At 34.1% G+C, this 11,892-nt stretch overlaps 1 protein-coding gene across 3 annotated transcripts; it reads left to right on the top strand.

The window, feature by feature from the left end:
• The first annotated feature begins 6,423 nt into the window (after positions 1 to 6,423).
• On the top strand, positions 6,424 to 11,141 carry LOC131168272 (uncharacterized protein At3g27210-like). 3 transcript variants are annotated; one of them, XM_058127578.1, is made up of 4 exons: positions 6,424 to 6,827; positions 6,948 to 7,142; positions 10,028 to 10,108; positions 10,392 to 11,141. In XM_058127578.1, the coding sequence occupies exons 2-4, from the start codon at positions 6,950 to 6,952 to the stop codon at positions 10,844 to 10,846; spliced, it is 729 nt and encodes a 242-aa protein (XP_057983561.1). In that variant the 5' UTR covers positions 6,424 to 6,827; positions 6,948 to 6,949; the 3' UTR covers positions 10,847 to 11,141. The 3 variants fall into 3 exon arrangements, with proteins under 3 accessions (XP_057983561.1, XP_057983562.1, XP_057983563.1); XM_058127580.1 differs by having other exon boundaries at positions 6,542 to 6,827; positions 6,969 to 7,142; XM_058127579.1 differs by having other exon boundaries at positions 6,424 to 7,142.
• The last annotated feature ends 751 nt before the right edge of the window (positions 11,142 to 11,892 follow it).

Here is an 11,892-nt window from a genome sequence, read left to right as displayed (position 1 = left end):
AGAGAAAAGCAAAAATATACGAAAGAGTCTATTCACCCCCCTTTAGACTCAACTCTAGGGCGAACATGCACGACACATGCTTGGAATCTCAGGGCACCTTAGCAAGTTGATTGCACCTTGGTGAAGCACGCACTCCACACATGAGCTTGGGGGCACTTTAGCTGGTCGATTAGGCCACATGCCACATGCTTGTTACTGTTGATGTGGTCCTCTTCCCCATAACAATATTATATCCAAAAAATAAAAATAAAAAATGAGAGAAACACTTTCTAGCATGTTAATGAGGGCAACTCCTTAATTTACAAAAGAACTCCTTTTATTTTCAAAATTCCAATGAAACATTCGCTTCCACTCAACTCTATGGGTAATGCAATTAACTCATTAAATATTTTCTTGAAAAAAAAAAAATTACAATGAAGGTAGTATCCTAAATTTAAAGTTAAAGTTTTTCCTAAATCCTAATGGGGGAATTTGCTACTTTTTCTAAACATATATCCATATATATATATATATATATATATATATATATATATATATATATATATATATATATTGCAAGTTATGGAGAAATTAAGTACCATAAGATATGAAGGGAGATAAACTAATATTAGTGTATGACAACATGAGTATTATCGTGCTAAAACATGAACTATACATATATGCATATTTGATAAATACTGGCTGTATAAACTCTGAGAAAAACATGATTCATCATATCATCATAAATTTCATAATAAATATCGTACTGATTTTTGTAATCATGTAAAACATCTTCTATAACTGTACAATACTGAAATAATAACCAGGATGGATAGCTAGCTGGTGTCATGTCTTACCCCCCACATAATAGGGTTGTGCGGCCTGAAGGCGGGACCTAGCAATGGCTGGCCGGCCACGCTAAGTCAACATAAGTCTGTAAATATGATGGACTTGTCTCACTTGTTCCGGACTACCAGGGGAACATCTGCACTACACCGAAGCCACATCGACTGCCATCTCCCATACTTTATCTAAGATGTGTGGTAGTACTAACATAAACTTGAACTTATATGTATAGCCATAGTACCGTGCTCTGAAATACTAAACTAAGCCATCCTAGTTCTGATAACATATAGTACAATTCATATTTCTGATACATAATTGTTTCGTATTTCTGAGTAATATCTGACGTGATCATATTTTCATGAATTCTAACATATCATACATAATTACGACATCTACGCCGATCGTAAATCACGACATCTACGCCGACCATATCATAACATATAAATCATGACATCTACACCGACCATGTCATAGCACATAAATCACGACATCTATGTCGGCCATATAATAACTTACTGAACATGAATTTAACATAATATTTTAAGCCATAGTTTCTGCACTACTTTCATGGTTTTTCTGAAAACTATCGTAACATGCTTATTCTGGAAAAATCACATTATTTTGGTATAACATAATTTTCATGGAAATATGTACTTATGCCACACAAATATGAATTATATTCTAAATATAAAATCTGATATGAAATTATATTTCCTGATAAAATGTATTAAATCTATTTTTCCTATTCAACAACAGTATTTTCAAACTCTGTACTATACATATATAATTTCTAAAAATAAATGTTGCATATTCATAAATAATTTCACAAAAAATACTGACTTAATTTATCCCTTTACCTGACTTACTGAGAAGCTCACAAATCTAAATAAACCTACTCTTGTGTGTTTCCAGTTCAACACCCTGAAATTCACATTTTCCAACAAATCAACATATACCCAAAATTACACCTTCCATCGCATTCCCCTCAGTCCAGAAATACCCAATAACTTATTAAACTTAAAATAACCAACTTATCCAAATTTTGGGATGGTGCCCAAATACTCCAAATCAAAATTCTGATCCGGCAGTATTGTAGAGAATCTTCCCAGGAGTAACGTGGAGGCTTTCGATCGTTGAATCGGCGCGAATCGAAGCCAAAAATCTAGAAAGAAGGTGGGTGAGACAGATTTTCTTTAGAAAGAGAAAGAGCTTTGCATAGAAATTCTCGCTAAAATCCCTATTTGAGCTTATTTATAGAGTGTTATCCATGTGGCCTCGTCGACAAGCCACGTTGCCTCGTCGACGAGTCCAAGGAGGGAGTTCGTCGATGAAGACTATGAGTTTGTCGACGTGCCCGCATGTCCTTAATCCTGCTCTCGGTTTCTCTTCGTCGACGAGAAACGTGTCCTCGTCGACGTTCCTAAGAGGCCACTCGTCGACGAATATTCTGTGCTCGTCGACGAGTCCTTGCTGAGCCCCAATGGAAAAAATCCTTCTTCTCTTTTTTCCTTTATTATTTAATTGTTATAATTCTCTGGATCTCTACAAATGGTCTTTTTATCATATAATCTTTGTATAAGAAAAAAAAAAAATGTTCTACAAGTATTAGCAATGCCCTTACACGTATTCAGTGCGCATATACACACACAAAAAAAAAAAAAAAAACAAATAATTAAAATAAGGATTTAACTTTATTCACGTCCCTTTCTACATCACACATGTAATTTTCTTTTTTCATTTCTATGATCCCTAATCTTCAAAGATAATCTTTTCATTACAACTTCAAAGATGGCTATGGTCATAATTATTATTATTATTATTTTGGAGAAAATGGGAATCCTTGCCTAAAGCACACAAGCAAAGTGTGAAACTTTTTTATTCTTGCAAGCAAGTTGTGGGCATCAGATCATAATATCAATCTATTGAGCCTTTTTCGAAAACTATTTAAGAGGGGAAAGAAAGAAAAAGAATAATGCACTAAATAGTCTAAAGTTTGGAGAAATATATATGCTGCCATTTTGCAAAGGCAAAAAGTGTGAACCTCATAGCTGAAGAATGGAATATGTTGATATGAGATTAGTGGGGAATATATATATACATATATATATTGCAGTCTTCAAATTAATCAAAATGAAATTTGACACTGCACTCTTTGGTCTTGTTTGGGAACCATGAGAATCATATGTGACAAGGCATAATAAATTTTTTGAGAATGCAAGATCCCCTTAAAATTCCTTCAAAATATGGCTATTCAAAACTCTTTTTTTTCTTAGATAGTAATCTTAGATTCTCGTGGCAATTCAACGTAATGGGACAAAATATGTGTACTATTGATTGCTCCTAAGCAAAATTGTTCGCCCTTATTTATTATTATTAAAAGATTTTATTAAAAAGTTAGTTACAATTATTACATATACAAATCCACATTATAAAAATATTAGAGTTGTAGTTATTATTATTATTATTATAAGTTTAAAGGGTATTTTAGTAATCTTGTTAAATAATAGTAATTAATATTCTAATGTTATAGTTATGCCGCACACTATTATTAGGTGAGGAGGGATGTTTCTAGCATTGTAGGACAAGCCTTATAGATTGAAATTCCTCTAGGGTACTCTAATGTAGGGGTGAGCATGATTCGGATTAAATCGAATTAATTGACTAAATTCGGTCAATTCCATTTAGTTAAAAATTTATTCAATTCAGTTTGGTTTTCATTTTTACTGAATTTCAGTTTTCGATTTTCAGTTCTATTTTTGGGTTCGATTAATTCGGTTAACCGAATAATATAAATTAATTATAAATAATTATATATCAAAATATTTTATATATTATATAAATATATACTAAAATTTTATTCATTTTTTTATATATTATTTAGATTAAAATTTTATATATACTATTTATTTTATTTATATTATATATATATATATATATTAAAATATTAAATTGGTTAAAATTGGCTAACCGATTTAATCAAAATTTGGTTCGGTCGGTTTTGAGTTTGGTTAAATATGAAATTTCAATCGATTTGAATGAGATTTTTTAACTAAAATATTTTTGTTAATTAAATTAATTAACCAAATTCACCGAATCGACCGACCCCTACTCTAATGCAAGTAGCAGGTACAAATATTTTTTTCAAGAACAATGCTTTTATATATGAACCTCTAACCATCACAGGCTCGTGTGGCAATAGCAGAGTGGATCAAGCAAGTGAGTCTAGCAGAGTGGATCAAGCAAGTGAGTCACACTTGCTTGATCCACTCTACTATTGCCTAGTGGATTCATGATGGTAAAGACTCGTGACTCAAAGTATTTTCTTTTCTTCATTGAGAATCAAGTATATATGTGAAATTTTTTTTTTTTAACTAAAGGAGGGTGACACTTCTAATTATTTATTAATATATTATCACTTTTGACGGAGTAATACCGTGGTTACATGACAAGTATTGGGAGATTACAAATAAAAAAAATATTAAATATCTCCCAAAAATAATACCAACAACTAATCAAAACAGAACTACAAATCCAAATAAAGCATATATGTGAATTGACGTCCTTTTAAACATACTCCTCCCACTAACAGCCAAAGGCTCAACAATCAACTTATGTACATTTGGCACATGGTCCACAAGACTCTAATTGCCCATGAATAACGAAAACTTACAATTTGGTGCAAAATCAACAGAAAACGAGGAATAAATCTATTCAACTTTGTATTGTGGGGCTAAAATTTTGGACAGGAGATGAACCACTTGAACTGAGGTCAAGTTCATATGGATTCTAAACATTACAAAAGTGAAGATGTTCGAGCATTTGAGTTTATAATAAGGCTTGGGATTACAATTATTTTTCGTTATTTTTTGAATAAATATATTTAATGGGAGATTGTACAATAAAACTCAAAATTTTCTAAAATTCTTCATAATCATAGGGGAAAATGTAAGGATCTGTTTAGCAATAAAATTATTTTTTATTTTTAATTTTCTATAAATGTACAAAATAAAGAATCCACTTTTCTTTATAATTTCAAATTTTGAGTAAAAGATTAGAAAAATGAACACAATTTTTTTTTTTTTTGGTTCTAAAATTCGAAAAACTAGAAAATAACGGGACGTCTTTTTAGTTCTTTAGAAATCAAAAAATAAAAATAAAATATTTTTTCTACTATTGAATAGATTTTATTTTTTTTAGAACGATGTCTAAATCACTATACGCTTTTACAATTTAAAAAAAAAAATCTAATATAAACATGTACCCCACTAAATTAAATTTAGATACACCCATAAAATCATGGACACATTCTCTTCCTCTCAACTTTTAAAATGAAATTAAGGGGGTTGTCCTAAAAAATAGGGGTTGAAAATTATTCATGAAACCAAACAAAAAGTGAGTTGTATAGCTATTACCAAGAAAAACCACAAAGGAGGAAGAAAGGGAGATGAATATTTGGCTTGGTCAACCTTTGTGAGCTCTAGCTTCTAGGTAGGTCTGCACTATGGACTATTTGAACAGTGAATTTGGATAAGGCCATTCTTTAGGAACCAACTTGGAGTGATTATGACTTTGTGATTTTTGCACCCTTTGTGCTTCTTGTCATATCTCATGATGCTCATTGACAAAGAACAAAACCAATGGTCATCATCCCTCCAATTCCCTTTTCTCACATAAAATAAAAAGTCACATAGGTGTGTCATCTTGGTGGGATGAAACTAGACTATCATATAATTTAATATCATAAGATTACCCTAATTTTCTCTCACCCTTCACAAATCTTGTGATTTTTAATAGGTGGGTCATGCTTGCCAACCCCTACTTGAAACCCACATGAAAAAGGGTGAGATTCCCTATTTTTCTTAGAAAAAAATGCTTTATAGTGTTTTCATAATAATTATTTATCACCTGAACAGATAGCAAAAAAGTACGAATTATTATGTTTAAAATAAATAGATCGTGTGAGAAATTGTGACTAGCTAATAATAGAAAGTCAAGTGTTTTAATAAAATGTAAAGAAGATATTATCCATAATTAAAGCATGTTGAGAATTCCACTTATCCCACATTGAAAAATTAAAGTGGATAATGGGTACTTATATACATTGATAGACCCAAGACCCAATTAGCTTGAACTTTTGGGTTAAATTGGTATTCACCTATGTGTATTAAGTTCACCCATGAGCTACTCCGATCCTAACAAAGCATAAATGAATTGCATGTCCAGTATAAAAATATATTATCCAACTTCAGATCTCAACTCCTGTACCATGCATTAATGCAGAGTTTTGTTATTGTCAGTGTTCATATTTTACCACATAATAGGTAAAAGTTCATTTAAAATTGTCTAAGATCACTTAGCTCATATTAATGTTATATTATATAATTTACATCGATATATAGTAAGAAAACTTGACTTTATTATTTAACAAAAACTATTTTACTGAAATTTTTTTTTTTCTCACAAACCGAAACTCTACTAACTTACACATTAAAATAGTTTTCAATAATCTTCTTTATTTCAGCTAATGTGATAAACTTGGATTAACAGTGATTAATTTCCAAAAAGATACACAATCCCAAAATCTGATAAAAGTAATGCAATCCTAACAGGGGATATGGGGAAAAGGGTTTAATGGAGATGAGTGCAAGATTTTTGAGGAGTGGGGAATCCCCAACTCCAAGCATAAGAATTTTACCAATAAATGCAAAAAGTATGTAATTATTTAAGCACCCAAACAAACAGAAAGCTGGAGAACCTCAACAGCTCCTCCGTCTAGAATGCAGAGCACATGGAGACGAAGCCAAAACCCCACAAAATAAATGCCAGCTTAGTCGATCATTCTCATGGTTTGCAGATCAAAATATTACCCATGAAACCCAAAATTTTCATAGTGGGTCCCCACTCTCTGTTCATTGAATAACTTCGCTTTCAATCCCAACGTCTCTCTCTCTCTAGCTCTCTCTCCCTCTCTCTCTCTCTCCTCAGATTTCTGGAGTTCAAAGGTATTTTCTCTTTCAAGAATAACGCCAGAAACGGCCCCCTCTGTTCTTCTTTCTCTTCTTCTCCTTCTTCCTTGGCCTGTGTAATTAATTGTGCTTTTGGGGTTGGTCATGTTGGTTTAGAGATGGGTTCTTGTTCTTCAGTGCAGAGAAGCTCTGGTTCGGCCATGAAACTGAGGCTGTCTTTTGGGTCTAAGAAGGATAAGGTCGTGATTCCATCGCCCGTCAAGGAAAATAATCACCAGCCGATCTCTGAATCTGCTCTCAAAGGTCAGTGGTCGCCGGCGCGCCCTGTGACTACCACTTTCAGGGACTTGGGTATGTTCTAGTTCTTGCTATTTTAGTGTTTTCACTTTTCAAATCTTCGCATAAATTATTTTAGTTACTTTGAGATGGGGTACCCGCCAATCCAAAGAAGGAAAGAAAAAAAACAGATGGGTCGATGTTTATTTTATATAAAAACCGTGTGATGTAGTTATTTTGAGTTTTTATTGCTAAAAGTGAATTTGTTCATAAAAAAATCAGATGGGTCACTGACTGTTTCATATCAAGGCCGCATAATATAGTTGTTTTGGGTTTTGATTACAAAAGATGAATTCGTTTGTGTTTGGGTATATGCGTCTATCTTATGTTTCTCCATATGGGTTTGTGATTAAGATGGTTGAAGTTTCTTCTTGATATGATTCTCCTATGATGCATCTGTAGCTGGTTGGAACTCGGAAGAGGAACTTTTTATTATTTTTTATTTTTATTTTGCATCTCTTTCTTATTAATGGGCCTAAGCAATAGCATATCGTGCGGTGTATATAAGACACTTTATTTATTTCAGTAGATTTTTTCCATCATCATTTGCTTTCATATGTCCCTTTGCGCCTGTTTGCGTCTAAGAAAAAGCTGCTCCTCTGTTGGGTGTTGGCTAGTACACGTTTTTCGTTTGTGGGCATAACCAATACACTCATTATCTGTTTCAAGTGGTCCTCTTTTAGATTGTGAGCTGTTCATATCATCCAACGCATATATAAATAAATCTCTATCTGGTTCAAAATTGTGGACAAAATTTTGCTGATGCATTTTGTTTTGATAGTTTCAGAAGTCAAGTATCTTTTTTTTCCCCTCTCTTTGTTGGTTTTGAAAGCCAAGTATCATTTTATCCATTCCCAGATGATCTGTAGAAGAAAAGTTATGCTTAACGAATAATAATAGTGTAGATAATGTGTCCAATTGTGATGAGGCCATGTGAAATTATAATCCCCATCTTATGATTATATAGTTAATGAATTGAAAGCTTGTAGCTCACTTCATCCTTATATGGTGTCTTCCAACGACCCAAGGTAAGGATCCATTACCTAATGGGGTCAGTTGGGGAGTGGGGATGAAGGTAGCTATTTTGCAAAGAAAGGTATTGATTTTGGGACATCATCATTTTTGGAAAATCCTTATCATTTGACATGCTCAAATTACCCCATTCCATGTTACTATGGTAGAGTCTAGAAGATAGTGCTAAAGGAAATTGGAAGAGGCCCTTTTTTATTTTGAGGATCTAGTGGTGTTGTTGGAACCATTAGGGGCAAGAGTTCAAACTCACAAATTTGTTGTATTAATGTAATATAAAGGGAAGTACAGTACTTGTCAATAATTGTTACATATAAGGGTTTCAATGTGCTCGAAATAAATGTAGGGGGGCACCTAGTTTTAAATTTTTAAAGTTATGGCCTGCTAGATTTTGAGCACCTTGTTGTACCTTGTACCTTTGTTTTACAACTCAACATCCTGCAAGAATTAAGTAGACACCTTATTCCAAATTCACTTCAGGTGTGAAATGTTATAGGCCTTGTGATATTCATTCAGTTTGGGTAAAGATAAGCTCGGATTTGACAACTCTGTTTCAACTTAAGAATATTACCAAAGACTGCTCTTGCCAATTAGAATGTAGCAAGATCTGGTGAACAGCCCATATACAGTCCTATGATGAAGTTATGATGGAGTGGAGAAATGCAGGTGTACTTGAGGTTGTTATGGAGTGAGAAGGGGGTGGTTTTGTTTTATGTGCAATTCTCAATGAGGATTTTGAGCAGAATTTATTTAGGAATTACATTTGCAAAGGAAAATTTTTTAATGATATGAACATAATTTCATTCACTGTTTTTGAAAATTGAGTTTATTTTTGCAGTTTCCGTGCCAAAATACCTTGTAGCTTTATATATAGCAGATAATAGAAAAAAAAAAAAAAACCACTTTTATTTTTCCCCTTTTCTATTTTTGTTTTTGTTGGTTGGGATTGGGCATGATGGGGGATGCAAAAAATAGTGGAGCAATAGAGGGGGCTAAATTTCCTTTTCTAACTGCCTGTTCTTGACTGTTTTCCCCCTCTTTTGTTGTTGTTGTTTGGTAATTTTTTTGTTTTGGGGGGGGGGGGGGGGGGGGGGGGGTGGAGTCTGGTGAGAACAGTCCCTAGATGTGAGCTGATCTGGAGTGTGCCTTTGTTTAAATTTTGGAACATTGAGTCTTAAATTCTTGGCACCCCCTGTGCTAGTCATTTGATGTTGGAGGTGCCTTAGTGCAACTCTGAATCTGAGTCCTGACTGACTTTGTGGTTTGTACATAAATGTGAATGGCTCCACTGGAAGTTGGGGAATCTTGTAGAACCAAGTCTTTCTTGAAGCCAGATGGTTCAAGTACAGACTGCATAGTCCTATGTGTTCATTCTAGTCAATATGTTTAGGATTACTTCATAGGAAACTGGGATTTTATTGAGGCATGATGATTGATAAATTCCCAAGGCAAATTTTTGAAAAATAATTTTTTTGGTCCCATGTGTGTTTCTTTTCAATTTTTTTATTTTTTATTTTTTATTTTTCCCTTTTTTTTGAAGTGACTTTCGAAACAAGTTATTTTATTGGGGCATAATGTTTGATGAACTCCCAAGACAAGTTTTTGAAAAATAAATTTTTTGGTCCCATGTGGGTTTCTTTTCATTTTAAAATTTTTTTCAGTTCTTTTTTTTAATTGCCTTTCTAAAACGAGTTAGCAAGAAGAAATCTGATGTTGTTGAATGCATGGAAAAATGAAAAAGAGCTTTTGTGATTTGAGATATTAAACCACGTCCTTCCAAATTCAGCTGAATTTTCTGTTTATGATCTTCATTACTTTATGAAACGACAACCTATCTATTTTGGAATCTGAAGTCTATTGGTTTCTTGCAGATAGTAAAGAGGAGAGCTTTTTCGATTCTCAACCTTGGTTGGAGTCAGATTGTGAAGATGATTTCTTCAGTGTCAATGGTGGTAAGCACACATGAAAATGTTTGAGCTTTCTTACTGGAAATTTTACAGCTCCATTGCCTAAAATGTTGTCATCAGTCTTAAAATTTCAAGTGGGAACTAAAATGCATAAATTAGATGGTGTATATCCTTTGATAGTTGGGCCTTTCTCATCATTGCTAGACCTGCTTTTTTCAAAAGAGGAAGGAATGCAGAAGCAGTCAGTCACGCAGAAATGTTTACTTTGTTTTTCCCCCTCCTTGTCATGATTAAATTTCCAATGTTTTATTTCTTGCCCTTAATGCAGATTTTACCCCATCTCGTGGCAGTACTCCTGTCCACCAGACCATCTCCAAAGGAGCCCCTCAACTCAATAAGACACTTTTTGAGGGCATAGTACCTAAACCCATACCCACACCATTTCCAAAGGAAAAGAAGAAACTGGCGGAACTTTTCCGGCAGAGCAGTGGAGGTGACCTAGATGCTGACAGAGATATTTTGGGCAATCAAAATATGGGCAGCGGCAAGAAGGAAGTTCAGCCAATTATAACTGACCTCCATCCAAAATCAGCCGATGGTACCCCATATGCATCTGTAGCCAACTCTGTTAGCAGTAGTGAAAGAACAACCCCTAATGGATGTGCCAAGCCTGAGAAGGATAGATCAATTAGGTCCATGCAGTGTTGCCTACCGAGCTTGGTTTCAACCTGTAGCTATACTGAGAGGAGGAAGAGGATGAGCCCTGCCCATAGCCGTGGATGAGAAAGGCATTTTGTGTTACCTCCGGTACAATGTAGATGGAAGAGCAAATCCCACTTACCAGGGATTACATATTCCCAATTACGCACTGCCACATACGTCGGTAAAAGGGAAAAAACTGTACATGAGAATCGAGTTTAGCACTCGTGATATATTCAGATTGAGGGCATGTCTAAATCAATGCAGGAGGAGATGCTCTACCTGCGAACTCTTAGGTTTATGTTGTCTCTGTCATCGTATGATCTAAGGTGCTGTACTTGAACTGCATCTTCAAGTAATGGTTTCTTTCCTGTGAAAATTAATGCCTCGTATTTTCTGTGTTTGGAACATTATACCTCCCCCACATGCCTTTCCCATTAACCTGTGCATGTATAAGAGAATTATATTACTATATATATACAATCTGCTAAATAAGAAAAAGAGGGTTGAGTCTAATGTTCATGTTGATTTCTTAGGGAGCCTTTTTCACATATTCAGTATATAAGTTTAAATGTGAGAAGCCAAGTGTCTGTAAGATCTGGGACTATTGTACCTAGTTGCCACATGAAGTATGCAGAAAGCTCATTGTACCTTTTTTTGTTGGGATCGATGGCCAGTTCCTTGCTTGCTGTAATTATAGTATATATTCTTTAAAATGACCAATGTGTTTTCCTGGAAAACCGTAGGGGCTTGCACCAAAAGACGAACCAAAGTGTGATCTCTTTAGCCTTCTGAAAGATCTGTCTGCTGAACTTCAAGAATGGAAAGAAAAAATTCTTTTGCAATCCAGGAAACTTTAATCTACTCTCTGTCTTTTGTAAATTCCTTTCTTATTGTCGTACTCAAAGAATGCTGATTTGGGGAAAAAAAAAAACAAACAAAAACAAAATTGCCATTGAAACCAATGTTTGATTCCCCATCCACAGAAAAATATTGAAGGGATTAAGAGGGGTATGAGTTGAGAGTGCATTTGTGGCGTGTAGTTCTTCCCATCTCTATTGATTTATACTTCTTTTTACTATTGGGTTTTAACCCAAACTATAGTAACAATCGTCTAGAGTGTTTGCTTC

The sequence above is a fragment of the Malania oleifera genome, chromosome 11, assembly GCF_029873635.1.
Source record: "Malania oleifera isolate guangnan ecotype guangnan chromosome 11, ASM2987363v1, whole genome shotgun sequence".
NCBI lineage: Eukaryota > Viridiplantae > Streptophyta > Magnoliopsida > Santalales > Ximeniaceae > Malania > Malania oleifera.
Note: the sequence above shows the minus strand (reverse complement) of the source record. Positions and strands in the feature narration are given on the sequence as shown.